A 23,671-nucleotide genomic window follows, 5' to 3' on the forward strand; every position below is an offset into this window, starting at 1 on the left:
CCGCAAAGCGAATAATTGTGAACAATTAGGCTTTAGAATGCGTTAAAATTTCTCATTCTAGAATTTGTTTTGTAATAATTACAGTGTATGCATGTGTAAAAACATGGCTTCATTACAGCAGGCAAGTCACAAGATGGACTTACCTTCGTACCTGAAAGAGAAGATAAAACAGTAGGTTAGTCACTGGTAAAATGGACGGTGCAGACTCACGTTGACATAGTATTAAAGTTTTTAAGAACTAAACGGAGTTACTAAGGCACGTTTCTGGTCTGCACTTTAAAGAAAGCACTAAATTGGCATCGAAACTGAGCTGGAGATGAGACAGGGTCATCCCAAACACTGGATAAGCCAAGTTTTAGTAAATATAACTGCAAATAAACACTTACACTTCTTCAGTGTCAGACATCTTCAACTGAGCCCTTTAGATCTGCAAGAACCAAAGAGAGAATATCAATGAGAATGGCCTACATGGACCATCCTCTTCAGTTTTACAATTTAAAGAATGCGTTATGTAATGAAAACCACCAACAGAAATAGCCTCACTAACAGTGCAGAGCTAATGTCGCCTTTTTTGATATTGTCAACAAACATTCAGGCAAAATAGCCCGGCCGTTAATACAGGAATCCGAGTAGCTGCAGTAGCAGCTTTCCATAGAATTGACACCTCTCTGATCTATCCATACACTGGTGGAAATATCCATTTATATTTTCTGCACGGCCCATTTGGGAATAGGAACGTAAGATGGTGGGCTCTGTTCCATTTCCCTGATACGCACAGTGGCTGGAATAGGATGAGGAATATCTTGGAAATATACCTCAACAATAGTTTCGAACTTTCCTGTGCGTTCTGGATTTGTCTTTTTTCCCGAAAAGATTTGCGGGAAAGAAAGCTGCCCACTCTCAAACAGCATTCTTGATTCATTCCAAGTCGAGGGGACCGGACAAGGAAAGCAACATTCAGGGGCACTATCCGGTAAAACGGTTTTCCAGACAAAAGGACGCCTCCTCAGTCAAAGAGGTTCTCCCGTTGTTTCTCGTTTGGGAAAAGCCGCCAGCATCGATGTCCTGTAGCGTTTACGCCGTTCTCGCTTCCCTTCCGCTGAAGTTAGGACGGAAGATTCTGTGTAAATTCGCTTTCCGCGACAACTCGTGTGCTTTAACATTTTTTAAAAATATCAAGCAGCGCACTGGGGATGCGGGGAGATCTGAACTAAAAACAGAAAACTGCTGGAGAAACTCAATAGGTCTGGCAGCATGTGGGAGGGCTAGAAACAGAGTTCGTGTTTTGAGTCCGATATAACTGCTGAGTTTCTTCAGCACTTTTCTGTCCGTCATTGGAAGCATGGCAGGAAATCCCTTTTCATGCTCGTCCCGCAGACATAGTTATATTTCTTTGGCATGTTGCCTGGTATTTGACCTGATAATATCGGTTCGTGGTGGGGTACTGTACTAAACCTGACTTTAGAACCCTGCACTCTGCTCGTTCTAGCGTGAGGAGTGAGGGTCTATGTAACTGTAGGGCATGGCAGTCAAGGCTTGGCTGAGATCTAACATAGAGAAAAGACGGTAGGCACCTGCTGGTTTTGTGTACCTCAGGTACAAAGCTGAATGAGGAAAAAAAATCGTTTTCTAATACTTGAGCTGATTATTGCACGTTCTTATGGTACAACACCCCCAAAACAATCTCGGTATGTGAAAACAATATAAAAATCTCAAATTTCCTACAGTATATGAAAATGTGCATTCAAGGTGTATTTTGATGGCATCATTGATATAGAAACCAATAAAACAGATGTACTGATGTAGAAAATGGACACAATTAAATCCAAATCAAATAAATGTCTCCACTTGTCATGTTGTTTCCTTACACCAAACAACTACGAAATGACAACTGGCTGCAAAGTTCTTTGAAACCTGCTCGGGTTATAAGAGGCTTTCTGTAAGAGTTGTTGTCAGAGCCGGAGAGAGACAAGCACAGACATTCTCTTTGGACAGGAAACAGTGCAGAACCCTCCGAACACACACACACACACACACACACACAGAGAGAGAGAGAGAGAGACAAACACGTAATGCTCTATTCGCGATCACGTCTTTCGGGCTACTCAGGTGAAAAGAGCAAAGGATGGACACATTTATAAATGGAACTGTCTTTAGAAAAGGAGATCGGCCGCAAAGCCAACAGCTGAGAATGCCTTGCGCCTGCATTTGCCAGATCCTATTTCTACGTCTTCAGCTTCTAAGGGTCTCTGAAATAACATCTCACAGACGCAGCTCTCCTTCCTAATTAGGCGATGGTTTCTCACTGTCCCGAAAGGTAATCCACGCCTGGGCCACGGTCCGCCAGCAGCTGCTGTCCATTCCCTGGCCGCGGATTCAATCTCATTTCTCATTAATGCCACAGCTAATGTAAGGCGCGAATATTAATGAAATAAAATAGATCAATACCGCGCATATTTTCAACAAGAACATGACACAGTTCCTCATCAGCAGCCTAATTTGCACAACGCTAATAATCTTTCCATATTATTCCGTGTCTTGTTCTTACTAATGAACTTTGTATTTCGCTAAAACCCTTACGTACGTTTAAACTAATTAACTTTCTGAGCTCTTGGGATCTCTACAGATTGCCAAGATTTGGGAGAGATGGTGAGGCGGTGCTATCCTCACTGTGAAGCTAAAACTAATATTCCATCCCCCCACATAATTTCCTCGTAGTTCTTCCTCTCTCTGTCTCTGCTCTCAGTCCATCTTTCTGATCGATCTTTTTATTTCCCAGTTACCTTCCTCTCTTCCCCAGATTCTCTTCACTTCCCCCACCCCCACCCTGATACGCATGTTTTCTGCCAATTTTCTTTTCGTGGCATGAGCCATTGTTTTTGTTACAAATTCAATCAGAATCGGCTCTGTTTCAAACCAGCTCACCAGCGCCGGCACCGTATGAGACCATTCACATATTTCACAGTGACCTGTCGTAGGGAACGTGACAGGCACAACCCCACCGAAATAATGTGCAGCCGGATCCATGACCCTATCACTGCATCCTCAAAGCGGGGCTCACTGTGTCAATCTGCTTCATCTCAGAAAAAAAAAGATGGAAAATCCTATCACCACGCATTCTTCCGGACTTCTTCACAGAAAATGTTCCACAAAAACAACCTGTTCCCCATTTCAGACCAATGCCGCCTAGGGAAACAGCCCAAAGGAGGAGTTTGAAGATGATCCCACACGGGTCAAAGACAAAGCAGCCCACCGGGTACACCCCCGCATGGCACTGAATGCTCATTTGCCAGCTAAAACCGTCAATCCGGTAACCTGACTGTTCACGATGTGTTAGTAAGTGATGGGAACGATGGCCATAGAGATCAGGCAGCAGTCTCTTTAAACAGATGGGACCTCGATCTGTTATCAGCCTCTCACCTAAATATTAATACCATCGTGAATCTTAAAACCCCTTTCTGTTTAACGCTTCCTAACCTGGGTTACGTTGGGCCATGATTGTAAGAAAGTTCGCCTAGAGAAGGGGAATGAAGTTGGTGGCTTGAGGATCTTACCGCAAAGTGAAGCAGATGGAGAGGGAGGATCCCTGGTGGCTTCAACAGGCAATCGAGTCTGCTGAGCTTCACAAGGTGATCAGTCCAGATCTTATAGTGAAATCCGAGCCACAGGCAAGCCGGATTGGTCTCAGCCACTTGAACAACGCTGGGGGTGCGGGTTGGTGGGGGGAGCAAGAGAGAGAGACACTTGTCTAATTTTAGCAAGTCTTGAACGAGATGCACTGAGTATGCGAAGGAGAGAAGCGGCAAAACCGAGAAGACGCTCATCTGGTTATTTGTGGAACCTAGGCAAGCAGAAATTTCTGAGATAACAAAGTGTGGAGCTGGATGAACACAGCAGGCCAAGCAGCATCTCAGGAGCACAAAAAAAATTTCTGCTGGTTTTGCAGGTGGTAGCCCAACCTTCACAGAATGAAATCCCCAAGGATAAATCATCAATATTTTCCCCTCTGAACTGTCCTGCTTTGTGCATTGTCATTGTTTTCAGAGCTTTTGTTTCTGATTTCCAGCATTTAATGTTTTATTTATTTAGCGTTATGCCCTCTCTGTGCGATCTGCGTGGGTGTCTATAAACAATCAATTTATTTAGCCAGGAATTTGACATTCAAACTACAGCGGATTATAGAATGTGCGCCTCCCATCTCCCCCAATCATGCTTTTGTTTTCTAAGATAACAAAGTGGATGCTGGATGAACACAGCAGGCCAAGCAGCATCTTAGGAGCACAAAAGCTGACGTTTCGGGCCTAGACCCTTCATCAGATGATTCATTTTTCATTTCAAACGTCAGCTTTTGTGCTCCTGAGATGCTGCTTGGCCTGTTGTGTTCATCCAGCCCCACACTTTGTTATCTTGGATTCTCCAGCATCTGCACTTCCCATTATCTCTAATGCTTTTGCTTTCTCTTTTGTTTTCCAAGGTATCCAAATATTGTAATAGCGAAGATTTAAGGAAACCTTGTTTCGATTTTAACACCGACATTTCAAATTATAGATTGTCAACCGTCGATTGCAATGCTTGGCGTCTTGCAAAAAGAAAATCAATTGTTCAGTAGTAATTATATTTACGTAACATCTTAGTCAAATACGAAGAAAAGCTTCACTCAAGGACATCTACCCCAGTGGCAGCGTCTAACTTCAAGTCGTCTATTGTTCAGTTGAATGTACGGTTTAATTAATGTGCGGAATTAGCTAACAATCGTTTGAATTCCAACACACTTCCCCCCCCCCCCCCCGTTAATTCCACAAGATCTGATTCCCACCCCTCCACGGCACACAAACAGACACAACGCCCTCCATTATTGGCCCCACTCACACACATGTAGAACAGCCTCTCCTACAGACTAAGGCCAGAACTACCCAACTCTAAGATAACAAGGTGTAGAACTGGATGAACACAGCAGGCCAAGCAGCATCAGAGGAGCAGGAAAGCTGACGTTTCGGGCCTAGACCACTCTTCAGAAATGGGGGAGGGGAAAGGGTTTCTGAAGTAAATAGGGAGAGAGGTTCTAGCTGCCAACACAAGACACTGGAGCTGGCCATGGTGTAATACCAAGCCTCAAACCAATAGGAGTCAGTGTTCCCTGAATCCCGTTAAAAGAACTCGTCTCTCGGTAATGTTACAAAACCAATAGGGAGGGAAAAGGAAATACGCCCTGAATCAGAGAGACGGTACACCCCCCCCCCCCCCTTTAATGGAGCAAGGGCAATTTACTGAATGCCCACGTACTAAACACCACAAGCGATTTTTATTTTGGGCGTAGGTTAGCTTGTCCTTTCCAGCTGCAGGAGGGTACAGGCCAGTGTAGGCTGAGCTTTCCGACTTGCAGTCCGAGGGTCTGAGCAGCAAATCTCACTGAGCGAACAGGGATCTCTGCACGCTGCAGCAAGCACCTCAAACCCTCTCTGCAAAAGCTGCAGGTAAATGCCGTTTACTTTAGCCTTGTTAGTTAAGCAAACAAAAAAAAATCTAAAATAGTGACTGGAAAAACAGAAAGCCCGACGGAACCTTGACTGGCGGTGTTAATGTAATTTAATGTGAACCTAAATGAGTATGTGAAAAGCCAAAAATAAGACAAAGCCGTAAGTGTAAATGCAGATTAGAATCTAATTGATTATACTAATTGTATAAAAGTGTCTCTCAAATCTGCAGTATTAATTTCTTCGAAAAAGCTGTGATATTTTTCAATATTTAAGACACTGTTCCTGTGATATGCCTTATATTACTAGTTGGATTGAATTACATGGCAAAAGGAAAAGCAATCAAGTCATGCAGCCTTTTATCTGATTTGACGGTATTAACTGTAAAATGCCAATTGCACCATTTAATGTAAATTCAGATACACAATATATCAATAGGACAGAAACCCAGGAGGTATTCCACCATGAATCTAAAATTTCTATATTTAATATGTGGGATTCATTTCACCAGTTCGATAGTTTTACATAAGACAGTTTCAAGAAAGTGAAAATGCTGACCTGAGGAATAAACTACTTGCCTGAAATACATTACAGTTCCATATGTAAACTGGTGTCCAACCAGTGTTATTAAAATATCCTCCCTTCAGTCATCTTTTGTCAAATATCAAAGGTAGAAACACACAGTAATCCTGTTATCAATTATTGACGTACAATGGAAAATATTCCATTAAACCAGAAAGAAATAATTCCCGTTGGGTCACAAAACCAAAAATATAGCTGTTGAACAAATTATTGTAATCAAATCGATAGATAGACATGAAATAAGTATATTCTGATGAGTGACCCTGGTCTAATCCTCCGTTTTACATAAATCATTTCAGTTGAAAATGTAAGACATGTTGCTTTGCTGCTGATCTTAGTGTCCAGTGATGGTATTCAGCTGTATTGAATATTTCTATTCCATCTTCTGCCCTTTGCTTTCACTATACCTCTTAGTAATCAGTCAGTTAATTGCAGGAATTGATTAATTCAACACAGAGCAAAGAAATCCAGGATAAAAAGTGGAAGTGTTAATTATATGTAATGCTGGTAAATATAGCACTGACATGACCTGCATTCAATCTGTGCATCTGTCTGGACCACTGATAAATTTGTTTATTTCATTTTGATGTGAAAGGAAGCAGGCATTTCATGTACTTATTTACTCATTCATTCCAGAGATGTTGGTAGAAGGTGTTGAGCAGTTTTCCGGAGATTTTGCATTGTGCAGTAATGGCGTTGGCATTCCCATGCACCTATTGCCCTTCGTCATGGTCACAGTTTTTAAAAGAACATCTGAATAAACTTTGGAAAATTGCAGCAGTGCATTTAGTGGATGGCACGCACTAAAGCTGTGATGCACAAATGGTGGAGAGAATGAATGTGGTGGATGACATGCTGATCAAATCAGCTTGGTGTCAAACCTAGTTTGGGATTATGTCTGGCATGGACTGTTTGGAACAAAGGTTCTGTTTCTGTGCTGTATGACTCTATGACACTATGTTGTTGCAACCAGTCATCCAGCCAACTGGAAATTATTATGTTAGACTCCTGACCCACATCTTGTAAATGGCAGGAAGACCTTTTGGAGTTAGGTGTGTTTCTTGATGGAAAATAATCACCTCATGACCTAATCTTGTATTCACTGTATACATGTGGCACATTCAGACTTTTTCCGGTCTATATTATACTCTCCCTTCCCCCAGAATCTTAACATTTGGTGACATGTTGATGATAGTGTAATTTATTGAATATCAAGAATAGGTGGTTAGATTCTCCCATGTTGATGGTCAATCTCTAGCATTTAGTTGGAATGGGTGTTGCTTGTGACTTTTCAGCTCAAGCCTTGATATTCTCAGGGGAAAATACTGTTTCATTACCTGCACTAGAGGGTTGAAGCTAGGTTATAACAGTATCACTAACAGAAAGATAACTATGTAAAAGCCATCATCCATCAAACTCAAGACACACCATGAGTATACTTCATCCTTGTCCTTGGCTGCCATTCATTGGAGGATGACTTCACCTCATGCTAGTGGGTTTTTACTGTGGATCTTCATGTTCAATTCTCAAATACACATCTTTCAGCAGGACAAATTATAAAGGATTAAATCAGTGGGATTGAAAGTGCAGGATTTGCTTCACTTACCTGTTGGTGCTCTGGTCACTGATAATGCATTTGTGCTCTATGACTGATGCGGTCTGCAACATTTTGAATGATTTTCAGCAAGCTCCTCCTAACCATTAATGAGAATACTGTCACACTTCAAGAAAAGCTTCAGAATGTATTTAGAAGATTTTCTTTGTTGTCCCCGGAAATATTGGCCATTTCTGAGTTGAGAAAACAGGACCTGGCAAGAAAGATGCTTTTTAATTTATTCAGCTGCAGTATCTAACCCATCCTAATTGGTTTTCCAGGAGTTTTGCCTGAATGCTGTGGGCCTGGCTTTAAGTAGTATTTATTTTTAGTATGACTATTTGAACAATAGTATTTGTTCAACTTTCCTACATGGAGTCCAGAGAAACAAAGAAATTGCTGAACGAATTTCTCTAGTGATTCTATGTATTGCTGACACCCAATGCAGGTCTTTACTGTGGTACAACAATACAATTAAGTATCAAATCTCAATAAGATACGCTGTAGCTTGTGATGAGAACCAATTGCATGAAGCTTCAGGTGTCATGGGCACTGCCACATGTTCCCTCCTTGGAGCTACCCAGATCAGACAAGATTAAAAAGGAGATGCAGGTGGATAGAGCTAGCTCTAGACATGTGAATAACTGTTAATATTGGACATAGCTACGGATTCAAAAGAAGGCCCTCTGAATTGATCCTCTTTCCCTGGACTTGGTGGTAAAAGTTCAGAAAGTTTAGGCTAAAATGGAACTGGCAGACCTTTTATCACTTCAGCTCCATGCACATGCAACACAGTAACAACCTCTGTTTGCAAGTGGAACTTTGGTTTGTTTTTGTATTGTTAGCCTATGGGGATTGTGACCACTCAAGCTGCTTTGTTGGCAGCAGATTGGGAATCAAACGTGGAATTTTTCAAAGTTTGCACATCACAGCAACTCGCTGGATGAAATTGCTAAGCTTCTTTGAAATCTTCAAGCTGTGAATGAAATTAGTAATGTTGAGATTGTTTTATTCTTTCATGAAGTGTGGAAGTTGTTGGCAAGAGTAAATTTTCATGCCTATTCCTAAGTGTCTTTCATAGGGCAGTTTTGAGCTACTTTCTTGAATGGCTGCAGTCCATGAAATGAAAATACACCCACAGTACTGCTAAGGAACTGGTTCCAGGTTTTTGATCTAATGACCATAAAGGAAAATTGATATTGGTCTGAGTGGTGCGTGGCTTGGATTGGGAACTCTCAGATTTTGCTGCTCCTGTGCACCTTCAATATGGTACAGTAGTATAGGGTTTGGAATGTGCTATCAAAGAAATCTAATTGAGTTAATTCAATGAATTATAAAGATGGTAAACACTTGCCGCTGTGTGATGATGGCGGAGAGAATGAATGTTTAAGATGATGAATGGGGTCTCCGTTAAGGGAGCTGCTTTGTTCAGGATGTGTTGAGCACCTTGATAGTTAAAGTTCCACTAATCCAGGCAAATGGAGAGCACTTTGTCACATTCCTGACTTGTGCCTTGTAGATGGGCGGGAAAATTTGGTAAACCGGAAGATGAGTTTACCATGACAGAATTCCATAGCTTCTGACCTGCTGTTGTAGCCACAATGTTATGGTTAAGTTTTTCATCAATGGCAACTTCCAGGATATTTAGGTGAGTGATTCAGTGATGGTAATGCCTGTGAATGTCAAAGGGAGATAATTAAATGTTACATGCTACTTTTTAGCTGAAGCCTCAATATGTTGTTGTATGTGGATAAGGACTACTTCAGTATCTGAGGAATTGTGAATGGCAGTAAGCGTTGTGCAATCATCAGCAAACATGCCCACTTCCCACCTTATGATGATGGGCCACTGAAGCAGCTGAGAATGGTTGAGCCTAGGACACTACCCTAAGGAACTTCTGTAGCAATGACCAATGATCATCCTTCTAGTTATTACCCTGATTCCACAAACTTCAATTTTGCAGAAATCCAGTACTCCCTTGATTTTAAAGCCATTCACTCTCACCTTACCTCGCACAAACTGCTCATTTACATTCAGAAATCAGAGAGCACAGATAAAAGTGAAAACAGAGTAAAATGAAAATTCAATAGATTTCTTTACACTCAAAAAATTTAGCATTGTATAACCAAGTTACAGTGAAAGGTAGTTGAAATGGAGAACATAAATTAGTTCATAAGATGATTAATTATATTTTCAGAGAAAAGGCTAACAAGATATGTTTATATGGTTATAAGACTGACCTCTGAAGAAGAATCTGGCCTCTTGACCACCATAATGGTCTCTTCCTGATCCCAAAGAGGTTTTGTGCTTTAACCACTGCCATGCAAATTCTTCCTTATTGTGACAAGCAGATTTCAAATGGCAGAAAGTTGAATTTTGTGTACTGAGTTAACTAGGGATCATAAGGCTTCTAGGTTCTATTATAGACACATACAAACATACAAACTGGGAGCAGGAATAGCTTATTTAGTCCTTTTGAGCACACTCCACCATTCAATAAGATCATAGCTGTTTCGATTTCAACCTCAAATCCTCACTCTGCTTATCCTTGATAGCTTTTCACCCCCTAGCTCACCAAGATTCTATCTCTATCTCTAGAACAAAAACAAAATTTGCTGGAAAAGCTCAGCAGGTCTGGCAGCAAGTGTGAACAAAAATATCAGAGTGAAAACAGAGTAAGATGAAAATTCAATAGATTTCTTTTCACGCTGGATTGGGAACTCTCAGATTTTGCTGCTCCTGTGCACCTTCAATATGGTACAGTAGTATAGGGTCTGGTGACTGTTCCTCAGAACTGATTCTATCTCCTCTGCCTTAAAAATATCCAAGCGCTTTACTTCCACCACCATTTCATAAGTGAGTTTCAAAGATTCACAATTAACTAAGAAAAATAATTCCACTCGATCCATTATAAATGGGTGAGCTCTGATTTTTAAAGCTCTGGAATCTCCCAGAAGAGGAAACATCCTCTCCACATTTACCCTGTCGCGGCTCCTTGGGATTTTATATGTTTCGATCAGGTGCCTCGTACCCATCTAAATTCCAGTGGTTACAAGTCTAGCCTGTCCAAACTTTCCACATAAGACTACCCACCCATTCAGGTATTAGTTGAATAAATCTTTCTGATCTGGCTCCAATGCATTTATATCCTTGCTTCAACAAAGGTGACCAACGCTGTGCACAGTACTCCAGAAACAGTCTCCACTGTTGTCTCAATTAAGTGAGGCACAACCTCTCCAACTTTGTATTTAATTCCCCTTGTGATTAATGATAACGTTCTACCAGCTTTCTGAATAACTTGCATCCACTTATATTTCTTTTCATCTCAGAGCTCTGCAAACTCTCACCACGTAGATAATGTACTTTTAAAAGTATTCGCACAAAAATTGACATTTTCATATCTTTCTACATTATACTCCTGTTGACACATCCGTGTTTAGTCACGACCTACCTTTTTATACTCTCCATGTATCATCTTGAATTCTTACTTTCCTACCTATCTTTCCGTCATCAGGAAATTTGGCAACATGCCTTCCATTCCTTAACTGTCATTTTATAAATTGTAAACAGCTGAGGACCCATTACCAATCTGTGGTGCATCACTTATCACGTTTCCACAAAACAATGGCCGTTTATATACTTTGCTGCTAGTCAACCAATATGCTAACTCCTGCACCATGAGCTTTTATTTTCTGCAATTTATCAAATGTTAACTGGTACTCTAAGCACTCTATATCCACCAGTTCCCCTTTAACCACATTATGTGTTACCTCCTCAAAGAACTCAATTAGTGATGAAATTTCACAAAATCATGTTGACTCTGCCTGATTACTCTGAATTTATTAAACAGTCCTGCTATGATTTCGTTTATAATAGAATCTATCATTTTCCTCAAGTCAGATGTTATGCAAACTAGCCTGTAGAAGCCTGCTTTCTGTCTCACTTTTTATTAGTAAAACAGTAACATTCATACATTTAGTTCGGATTACTCCTAAACTCCCTACACTTGACCATCCTGTTTAAAGATTTTGTAGGGGCTTGATCTTTGAGAACAGAATCAAGAACTTAGAAAATAATTTGTTAGCATCTGTACATAACCTTTTTTTCAGATATGTAGAATGACAGCCTTCATATTGCTGGATACTGGAATCAAACATGTAGTCTGAAAATACCACCTGAGTTGCCTCTACATCCTTCTGTGCCTCTGAAAGGAGGCTGTTGGAGCCTTTAAAAACGTAGAAATTCCAGCAGGAGTATGACAGTGGAATGGGATTTGAAGGTTCATAGAGATAGAATCATGGAATCACACAGTCAGAGCATGGAAACCAACCCTTTGAACCAACCATTCCACGCCAACCATAATCCCAAACTAAGCTATTCTCACCTGCCTGGCTCATGTTCCTCCAAATATTTCTTATTCATGTACTTATCTAAATGTCTTTTAAACATTGTATTAAAAAAAACTAAAAATCTTATACTACTGAAATGTAATAACTGTAAAAAAAAACCAGAAGTAAATCTAGAAATAAGCCAGAACCTCAGCAGCAGCTGCAAGATCCACGCTACTCTTGGTGTATCATTTTAGGATCCTCTTAGGTATATTTATAGAATAATTTTACAAGTCTATCCAGCCCCAATGATCCCTTGTTCTAAATCCAAAATTCAGCACGTTTCCTGATATTTGCTCCTTATGATCAAGCCTCCCTGTCAGTGGTGGTATGGTTTAAAATCATTTCTATAGCCATCTCCATGATCACAATTTGAAATTAGTGCACTTATAGAATTGGTAACATTGGTGGTAATAAAATTAGCCTTTATCCTTCTTAAAGACATAACAAAACAATGAAAACTGATATGGTGGGTACATATCTATTAATTGCACTCATTTCAAAACTGTTTAAAGAAATGCATTCTTGAGGTAAGTAGGTAATATATCACGGACACAGCAAAAGGATGAAGAGATCCTTGGACAGACAAGTGCTCATTCTGCAGAAAACCAATTGGCACTCTTATGTAAATCAATGAGTTGCACTGTGTCAGTGATTGATCTGAAAGTGTAGCATGACTTTGACAGAACCTATTGCAAACAATTACATTTTAAAGCAAAGAGCAAATTGCTATTGAAAGAGCCTATTTGAACTGATTCTATAGAAATAGCAAAAATAGAATTTACTGCAGCAATTTCTTCCCACAAAGATATGGGCTGGGATTCATCCAGTTAAGAGACTAGATTCTGCTTCTAAGAGTTGCTGGCCAATCAGTGGACAAATAAACATAAAGGCTAAATGGGGTTGGGAGTCTGGGGCCAGCTAACAGTAACTGTCCGGAGGGTGGTGAGGCCAAACTCTGAAGTTTAGCAATGGGGGCAGCCATTGCTAGCAGGGGTGACACCCTCCTTGGACCACAGAATGACCATTCAGCAAACCCCTTCCACTCTCTCTGCCCAAGGGAGACTTGGTCTCCCCATGTCGCATAGGGGTACTTGCATCACAAGGGAAAAGCCCTTAATTGTCTTTAAATTGGTTACTTATGGGCCTCAGTAGGTGTCTTGGCATAAGCAGTGGAAAGGTAACAGTCACGCAATTTCCACCTGCCCTCCTGACTTAGCTGCAACCACATCCCAGCCTACTTCTTCAGACTCTGGAATATCCTCAATAACAAGGTGTAGAGCTGGATGAATACAACTATCTATGGAATATCCTTGCGATGTTTCTTTTCTTAAGAATGGTGCAATAAGTAAAAGGACAGTTATATCATACAATATTATACACAGAAAAACAATCCTATTCACTTACAGCAACATGGTCTCATTGATGGTTCGCTTGCCCAGATATCTTTAGTCTGATTGCAAGTGGTGGCCTCACTATATGCAGCCCTCATTCTGCCCACTTGATGGTGGAACCTCCTACACTGCCATGTCAAACTGCTGCTAATACTAATTTCCTGGTAATTTTAAAACAGAGCAAAAGCAATGGTAGATTCCAAGAAAAGTCTCCTTTCCATAAAGCAGGCAAGTAATGTCAAAATACTATGGTTGGCCAAATAATGTACTTTGGATGCTTAACTAAATTGTAAGAAACTGGTCCAAACACATCTTGGACTGTGATGCAGGAAAATACAGTATGAACATTTGTTTAAAGTTTGTTTTCATTTAATAAGAAAGGATGTGAAATAATGTTCTAATGAAAATATTTAATAAAATTAATTAATACCTTTAAAAAGATGAGTGTCTGGTGAGAAATTTGACTATGATGGAGATCATAGCTAGAGACAATCAAATGTTTGAAGTATAGAAGTTTGGATGTTTCAGAGATAGTAGGAACTGCAGATGCTGGAGAATCTGAGAAACAAGATGTAGCTGATTCCAAAACACGGATCAAATATGATTCATTTATGGATTTCTGGTAAGAGCTGTAAAACCATAGGATAATTAGTGTACTTGTTATTTATTCAAAAAATGATTGAAAGAAATGTGTAGCTTGTGGCAGTCTTCAGCCCAGTGTCCTGAAGGGTTGACAACAGGTGACAGTGTTGGATGGCAACTGGATATTGCTTAATCTAAAATTAGGTCAAAGGAATTTTCAACAGGACAAGGAAAGAATTTATTTCGACTAGGGCTAAATATAGTTGAATTTTATTTTCCATTTCGAGAAACATGACAGTTTGGAAATGCAAAATTTTATCCATGAAGGAGTAAATTACAAGTATTAGTAATGGATAAATGAGCTAGAATCAGTCATCTCGTATTCTGTTACCAAAACAGAAAATGCTCAAAACACTCAGCTGGTCAGGCAGCAACCAGGATGGGAGATACAGAATTAATGGGCTACAATTTGCTGTCATAACATACAGTGTTAGTTAAAACTACCCTCGCAACAGTTGTCTGATAAATGTTTTGCTACAAGTGCAAGATGATAACAACACATGGTGGGAAACTGAAGATGTAGGACTTGAGTAAACATGGAAAACAACTCTCTCTCTTTAAACAATAAGACTGGAGAATTGTTAACAATAGAAAAATGGAGAATGAAATTTAAATTAGAGTGAGTAAATACAAATTCAGATTTACACACAGAAAGAGAAGAGAGCAGAAAGAAAATTGGATTAAGACTGAGGAGAAAACAAAATAGAGACAGCAATCTTCAGTACCTTCAACAGCAATTAAATCATGTGATTTCACACTTGTGTTGTTAATTTTCAGTTCTGGAGAGGTTCAGTAACAATAATTGATATTGATCACATCAGTAAAAAGGTATTTTCAATAGACAAATTCTAAAATTCTGTGGCATATTCAGTTCATATCTATGTGATTTGCTTCAACAACTTCTTAGTAAGCTCCAGACTCTAATCACTATTTGCTATAACAGTGATAATAGGAACTGCAGATGCTGGAGAATCTGAGATAACAAGGTGTAGAGCTGGATGAACACAGCAGGCCAAGCAGCATCATAGGAGCAGAAAAGCTGACGTTTTGGGCCTAGACCCTTCTTCAGAATTTCTGAAAAAGGGTCTAGGCCCAAAACATCAGCTTTCCTCCTCCTATGATGCTGCTTGGCCTGCTGTGTTCATCCAGCTGTACACCTTGTTATCGCTTGCTATAACAGTGTTTTCCTATGAATTCCCTGTTGGATTTCTTGGTCATTCTCATGTCTAAGGTCTCCAGTTTGTTCTTCTCCATAAAAACGAAGATTCTCCCATATTCACTTTAAAAAAACCCTTTACTAGGTCTCTCTTCAGCCTTTTTTTTCAACAGCAAAGACAGACAACCATTTAATATTTTTCTGGGATCTCATTTCCATTTATTTCAGGTGTAATTCTTGCAAGTATTTTATATAATCTCTACTTTTGTTATAATATGGCAATCAGAACTGCACTGTAGGGAATCAAATCTAATCAATACTCTTAAGTGTGATCTAATCAAGATTCAATCCAACTTTAATATCATTTTCCTGTTTTCAGTTCTGTCCCCTGATAAATAAAACCCAATACAGGTACTTCTCTGCTATAACGTGTGTCTCATTAATGCAAATTGGCTGTAAGGTGACTGAAGAATAGTGGATGCTGTTTGGATACATCACAAACTTTCTGCTGTACTGGTATAGCGATTTCCCTAGGATTTTCCATGGCGATTTTCTATAGTGTGATTTTCTATAGTGTGAGGTCACACAAGAACACAACTATCACATTATAGGAGAACTAACTGTACTTGGTTTAATTTGTTATTGTTTGGCTAATCTGTGATTCAACATTTAGTGTTCAGAGCACTTGTACTCACAGATCCCTTTGTTCGTCTATCCTGGACCTAACCTGCCCTTGCAAAATGTGATCTCCTTATTCTTCAAACTAAAATGTACCAGCTCACACATTTTTATGTGTTCAACTTAATTTGCTATTATTTGTCACTTTTGCACATTTGTAAGTGTTCCTCCTGTAATTTCTTACAATCCCATGAATTTGGCGTATTGTTGAGTCCTACAACATGAAAACAGACCCTTTGGTCCAACTTGTCCATGCTGACCAGGTTTCCTAAACTGAACTAGTCCCATTTGCTTATGTTTAGCTAATAACCCTCGAAAACTTTCCTTTTCAAGTAACTGCTGAAATGTCTCTTAAATATTGTATCCACCCCTACTACTTCCTCTGGCAATTTACGTACAAACCACCCTGTGTGAAACAGTTGCCCCTCAGGTCCCTTTCAAATCTTTACCCTTTCCTTTAACCTTAAACGTATGCCTTCTAGTTTTGGACACCCTGACCATTGGAAAAAGATCTTGGCTATTCATCTTATCTATGGCCCTCATGAGTTTACAAACCTCTATAAGCTCACTCTTCAGCCTCCGACGCTCCAGGGAAGAAAAAAATTCCAGCCTATCTAGCCTCTGCTTATAACTCAAACCCTTCAGTCCTAGCAGCATCCTCAAATATTTTCTGTACACTTTTTCTATTTTAAAAACATCCTTCCTGTAACAGGGTGACCAGAATTTAAGAAATGGTACTTTGGACTAAAATGGAATCATATGCCTTTTAGGGAAGAGAGGCTATCATCTTTACCTGGTCTGATCCACATGACCCCAAATCACAGCAATGTGGTTGATTCATAGCTGCCCACCATACAATTAGGGATGGCAGTAAAAGCTGGCCTAGCCAGAAAAACTCACAGCCCATGAACAAATAGAAAATACTCCAAAGTTCAAGTTATTGATCTAAATTATGTCTAACAGTAATTCCAGCACAAGTGGTGTTCAAATATTTTTCTTTTCTGTCCTTCAGGAGGGATTCCATTTCTTTTTATATAACCAATCCTAAACTGACTGGTCTGTAACTCCCTATACATGTTCTGTCTCTGCTGGTAAATATAGGAATTACATTAGCTGTCTGTCAGTCTTCTGGAACTCTACCGTTTCCTAATGAACCATTAAATAGGAGTAGAAATGGCCATGCCATCTCTTCCCTGGATTCTTTTCAATAAATGTTAATGCAATCCATTTGGACCAAGGGCAATTTCATTTTAGGTTTTGTTTAGGTTACTCAATACATCCAGTTATTTTTATTTGAATTATCTTATCTCAATGCTGATCTCATTATGAAATGCCATGACTATCAGTTCTATCTCTCTGATACATATCAAGACTAAATAATCACTTAATATTCACTTGATTATACAGAATCAAACTTTAGCCCCTGGTGGTTAACATAGCATGTCTGGTCTGTCTCTTCAAATGGACAGCTCACTTAGTGCCATTCACCTGTCATCTCCCCGTAACCTACAATTGTTTCTTTTCAAATTATCATCTATTTCCCTTTTGAATTCCTTGGTTTATCACAATCGTATGGCTGAGAAACCTTGGATGGTTTCACAATTCAAACCCTTCTTATTGATATATGTCTAGGTACTAAAGTCATGTGAGGTAGAATGTTTACACAAAATTTTTTGGTAAGAACCAGGCTCAATCTTGATGAACAGTTAACAAGTTTAGTACACATTACTTAATGTTTAGTTAGATTATATCTGAAATTCATGGTAGTCTCTTTGAAGACTTCAGGCACTGTTCAACAGTAAGCCTATGTTATTACCACTGAGACAATCTCACGGCATTGGAAACAAACACAAATATGGTTTCCTTGATGACATGTCCATCCTGGGCCTCTTCTAGTGCCACAATGACATCACACGCAAACTGGAAGAGCAATGCCTTATTATTCTGCCTCGGGAGCCTACTGCCTGATGATCTGAGCATAGAATTCACCAGTTTCAAAATCTCTCCACCTCCAGCTGCTCAGCCTCCCTTTCATCCCTGCCTCCATGACCTGGCACAACCTGTCCATCTTCTTCCCCAACTATCCTCCCCACCCTTCCCACAGATCAATCCTCACTACCCCCAACTGCATCCACCAATCACCATCCCATCTACTTTTCCCCAGCCTCATCCCTCCTCCATTTACTTCTCAGCTCCCTTCCCCTCCCCAGTCCTGATGAAGTGTCCTGACCTGAAACATCAACTTTCCTGCTCCTCTGATGCTGCCTGACCTGCTGTGTTCCTCCAGCTCCACACTGTGTTGACCTTGACTCCAGCATCTGCAGTTCTTGGTATCCCTCCTATCACAGATATAGTTAGCTTGTCCCAAGAAAAATCCTTAATTTACTGTCAGTTAACCCTTTCAAGTACTAACTGCCTAGTAGAATAACTTGAACCAGCCTCCACCATGCTCTCAGGTAGTGCATTCCAAATCCTAACCACATATTGCACAAAACAGTTTTCTGCCATGTCACTTTTGTTTTTTTCACTAATTACTGTGAAGCTATGTCCTCTTCTTCTCAATCCTTCCATCAGTGGGGACATTTTCTCACTATTATGCCTGACTTGTGAAAGTGTGCTAATTGTGATGTCCCACTATTCCTGAGATCATCACAAAAGTTAGTGATTGAACTAAAGTACAAAAAGTCTCAAATTTACTCATTTGTCGGAATCAAGCTAACAAAAAAATACTGACCAGATTCCTGTAAATAACAAGACCAACTATTTACTCCAAATAAATAAGTAAGTAAGCAGGTATGAACTATCGACATATGGTTCTACTGGCTAAAACTCTAACCGCCCCCTTTAAAATCTCTACATACACATATAGAAAGACACAAGCACACACCAATAATGTTTTTTGTATGGAGGGACAAAAGTTCAATAGTCCCAATCCAGTGTTTGTTGAGATATTCCTTTTGCTTGACAAGATGTGCTTTCTACAACTTCCACTCCACATTCTGTGATTTCCTCATGGGAGGCTTGGGACAATTGGTAGATGAACTACAAAGTTTCTTAGATATTGGTTAAAAGCAAAGGGACAAACCTTTGGACAGCCAGAAGGACAGGTCATCTCTATCTCTCCCTCACTCTCTGAAGTATAAAATCTGTAAGCCTGTTTGACTTTTATCTTAAGAGGAATCTAAAACAAAAAGGAATTGCCAGGAAGAATAACATCTAAACAGCCGTAGCTCAAGAAATCGAAGCAATCATACGAGCAGTGTAAGAGGACAGTGCAATAAAGAAAGCTGGCACAATAGACATTAATTCTAGGTTGTTGTAAAGGCAGCCATAGCTGGACCACTCTTAAAAGTTTAAATAAGGCACTCAAATCATCTTGACATACAGTAAAATACTTAGTTCTTCAAAGATAACTCTTTGCATCTCATGTTTCTGTTGACAAGTTATTTTCAGTTTTAGACGAGCAGTGATGCTGAGTGATGACAGTTGTACCGCAAAAGCTGGATCACAATGTTGGAATGTCTCAAGACATTGATGTAGTTGAGACAGTAGAATTTGTATTTCAGGTTTTAATTTTAAATGCAAACCAACAGAAGCAAATTCAGTGGTTGATTTGCTATTGGAAGGATTTTTAAAAAGTCACACACTTACCATGCCTCTGTGCACAATAAATACTTTTGGAGTGCTGTGATTTTGTTGCCAAGAAGAAGTGTGATAACTACGTTAACTGATTTGGCTTCATGCACCAGAGACAATACAGACAGGTCAATTGGGCAGATCATAAATTCACTTCAAAGCTAAGCAAAGATCTTCTTCAACTTCCCTGATTAAATACTACCAAGGTATCAATCTGTGCCAAAATACATGAAAATATGAATGCAGGGATGGAAAAGCCCAGCTCTCTCTGTTGTGCAGTTTTATTTCAGGAGATTATCTAATGATTTCTGAGGATAATTTTTCTTCAAGAAATCAACATTTAATAATTATGTTGAATCCCTTCCTTTAGAAAAGTACTTTACTGAAATTATACAATACCACCACTACTCTCCTATATTTTTGTCCAAAGTTACTTGGCACTGTACTTACAGTTTTTCAATACTGTAATAATATAATCCACATCAAGTATTCTGTGAAGACATGCTTGCATCATTGTAATGTATTCTTACAATCAGTGTATAACTACTAGGTAAATGATAGCATACCAGTCAACAAATATAGGGTAGATTAACTCACACAACTACTGGAGGAAATCACTAGTTAAATGCACAATCGGTTTATACATCAAGAGATTCTAATTTCCTGGAATTATTGGTGCTATTCATTTTAATAATGTCTTTTTAAAAAAATCTGAAATGCATATATTTTCCTATTTTAATAAAAGATTAATCCTGATAAATTAATTCAACAGGAATGATTTACTATGGCCACATTAAAGATTTTTAAAATTAGTTTAAAATATGATTACAATCCCTAATTATATATTTCTCATTAAATTTTGTGTTCGTCAGGGTGTGGATATTAACACTGAGGAACAGAATGCTGTTCCATTTTGAGCACTGATGTCAAGTATCAAATGCCTCATAGCTAAATATAGCAAGATGAGAAACAAAAGAAAGTATACATATTCTGTCTCAATAATGTACTTTAAGTACCATATTCAAAAAGCCTCCCGATCGTGTTTTTCTCACATTACACTTTACATTGCTGACATTGAGTTCATCCACTATGTAACTTGTGCAAATATGTTTCATCGTTCATGACAATTTCATGCACTGTGCGTTTTGTGCAAGTGTAATTTTATTTCTTTATCTTTTATTTTAGGCCTGACTTGATGAGCCCATGGATCCCAGAGATTGGTAGAGGTTTCTATTCTGTCTTATCAAGTCTTCACTGGCAAAATTGGATTCAACCGACATTACATGTTGTAATAGTCTAACCAAATGGTAAGAAAAAAAGTCTTTATATTTGGAAAGGCTGAAAAATAGTAAGTATTCCTTAACAAATTGAATTGTTACTGTAATAACAGTGCTCAAGATTGAATTTAGGACATAACAAAAAGGAGCACGAGTAGGCCATTCAGCCTGCTTCACCATTCTATAAGATCATTGCTAGTCTGCTCTTTTGCGCCAGTTCCTTATAGCCTTCAACTCCTCAATACTTCAACAACACACCTACCTCCTCTTCAATTACTTTCAGTATTCTAGCTTGTACAAGGCTGAGGTAGAGAATTCCAGACAGTAACTACTCAGTGGGAATAGATATCCTTTGCATCTCAAGTTGTAAATGTTATTCTGAAACTATGTTCCCTAGTTCCCCATTCCCACATCAGTGGAACATTCCTCTCAACTTCTAACTTCTAACCTATTAAACACCTCAGATACTTCTATGTTTCAAAACGATCTCTCCTCACTCTTCTAAACTCCAATGAATAGTAACCTGTTTAGTGCTTCTTAATATGGTAACTCCTCCATCCAGAAATCAGCCTAATGAATCTCATTTGCGCTGCCTGCAATGTTTGTATGCCCTTTCTTAAATATTGTTTTAAATTATCTGCATTGCCTTGTTCTCCATTATCAATTCCCAGTGGCATCCTCTCAGGGCTCTGCATAGAGGTGATGGCCTAGTGATATTATCACTGGACTGTTAATCCAGAGACCCAGATAATATTTTGGGGACCTGGGTTCAAATCCTGCCATGGCAGATGATGGAATTTTAATTCAACAAAAAAAATCTGGAATTAAGAGTCTAATGATGACTATGAATCCATTGTCGATTGTCAGGAAAAACCCATCTGGTTCACCAGTGTCATTTAGGGAAGGAAACTGCCATCGTTACCTGGTCTGGCTGACATGTGACTCCAAACCCACAGCAAATATAGTTGATTTTTAACTGCCCAATGGACAACAAAAGCGGTCTGGCCAGCAATACTGTCATCCTGTGAATGAATAAACGAAAATAAAAGTCACTTTAGTTACACGGCAGCATCAGAGGAGCAGGAAAGTTGACGTTTCGGGTTGGGATCCTTCCTCTTTTCTAAAGAAGGGACCCGATCTGGAACATCAACTTTCCAGCTCCTCTGATGCTGTCTGGCCCACTGTGCTTCTCTAGCTCCACACTGTGTTATCTCTGGCTTCAGCATCGGCAGTTCTTACTATCTCACTTTAGTTATGGTCTTTTTAATATACTGCCAGCTCCCACATACAACACATCGTCCACTCAGTCATCTCTATCTAATTTAAATAATTTGGCTATTAAATACTTCAAAAATTAATTTCCTAGTTGTATTCTTCAGCGGTGATATGTCACTTGATTTAAACCACTTGCCCTGTCAAAAGACAGGGTAAAAACACTCATAAATCATCTGTTTTCTTTGACTAGTAGAAATAGATTGAAGAGGCTCTGTGTTGCCAGTTTTTACTGCCTGCTACCACTGCCCTTCTCATACAGGTCTGTTCCACAGTGATGCTAACCTGGTGCATGTTCCTCCTAGTTTCAGTTTGGGTCAGTAGTAAGAGGTATTGAATAATGGCATGAAAGAAATTAACTGGATTAGGATCAGCCTGACCAAATAGTTAAGGGACTATTAATTGCCACTTCTTGCATAGCGAGCACATTGTTTGCCAGTGTCACAGTATATTTGCGTGTCATCTGTATCAGCTTTGGGACAAAGGTTTAATTATGGTTATGGTTGAGAGGATGAAAGTTGCCGGTCTCCTGCCAATAAGGACTTGAACCAAAATTAAGTTTGGCAATTCTTAATGAGGTGCAGTCACCACTCAAAACTGCCAAATTTACAGTAGTAACTCCACATTCTCATTCAGAAATTGAAAAGAAGTTGACTGTTGAAAATAGGTGAAACATATTTGTGGCACAGGGGCTGCTGTTCACAGCATTGTACAGGATCTATTTTGGGGTAGAATTAAGTGAATTTTTCAGTCATATGCGCTTGTGCTAAACCTGAACTTGAGGTGACACTCAATGCCTGGATTGTAAAACTGTTCCACTGTCCAATGAAAGTGGGTTAGATCCCCTTACTACAATGGACAAGCTCATAGCTATACAACTTGATCAGTAGATGAGATTATTCCTGCAGTGATTATTTTATAGTTCCAGTTTCCTCAATTGGCCAATGGCCATCACCTCCCAAGTACTCTATACATGAGTTCATTATGACTATTTGATCTCATATTGTATGACAAATGGCACAGCTTGGTTCTAATGTGGAAATTTTTGTTGTGCAATAGGGTACTATGTATGTAGATTTATCATTATGATGCAAATTACATGGTGAAATGGCAATAGGTCTAAAATATTAATGTTGTCTTAATGATCAATTGTTGGTTATTACTATCTAATTGCTAAATACAATTTCATTCATTCTTGCAGTGTTAACAAAATCCTAAAGAAGTGCACAACTTTTATCCATACTGATGCCATGTTAACCTTCGGGAATTAGTAGTAACAAGTGCCCCTGTTGGACAAAATTGGATGTGGGTCAATGCATGACTACTCCTTCAAAGAACCTGTAGAGGCATGACAGACAAAACAATTCTATTTTTGCAGCAAATTGCTATTGCTGTATTCAATCATCAGTAGTAGAGGCTGCTGCCAGAAATCATTCTTCTGAACGTCATGGGAAATACAGCAGCAAGTGTGCAATTCCACTAATGAACTAGCAATAGAGTTTCTTCTTATCTCTGTTGCCAACGCCCAAATGTCTTGTTTGCTGTACAGATTAAAGCAAGGCCACAAGGTGTCACTCT

General features: G+C 39.3%; 1 protein-coding gene and 1 long non-coding RNA gene across 3 annotated transcripts in view; one reads left to right on the top strand and one right to left on the bottom strand.

Annotated features, from left to right (window-relative positions):
- Positions 1 to 380: 380 nt before the first annotated feature.
- Positions 381 to 4,884, bottom strand: LOC132210676 (uncharacterized). Its single transcript, XR_009446815.1, has 3 exons — positions 4,870 to 4,884; positions 3,555 to 3,702; positions 381 to 427 (listed from the first exon to the last, which is right to left on the bottom strand). It is a non-coding gene; the product is annotated as an uncharacterized LOC132210676 (long non-coding RNA).
- A 275-nt stretch (positions 4,885 to 5,159) lies between these two features.
- The window catches only part of prr33 (proline rich 33), a 51,114-nt gene continuing 32,602 nt past the window's right edge, over positions 5,160 to 23,671 (top strand). For both annotated transcript variants that reach the window (XR_009446840.1, XM_048545256.2), the window contains exons 1-2: positions 5,160 to 5,474; positions 20,730 to 20,851. Coding sequence is in view for 1 of the 2 variants with exons in the window: in XM_048545256.2 (XP_048401213.2) it covers positions 20,849 to 20,851 (3 nt within the window). In the remaining variant the exon portion in view is untranslated. The remainder of the gene's footprint in view (positions 5,475 to 20,729; positions 20,852 to 23,671) is intronic.

This window comes from Stegostoma tigrinum, chromosome 17 (genome assembly GCF_030684315.1).
Source record: "Stegostoma tigrinum isolate sSteTig4 chromosome 17, sSteTig4.hap1, whole genome shotgun sequence".
In the NCBI taxonomy this organism is placed as follows: Eukaryota; Metazoa; Chordata; class Chondrichthyes; order Orectolobiformes; family Stegostomatidae; genus Stegostoma; species Stegostoma tigrinum.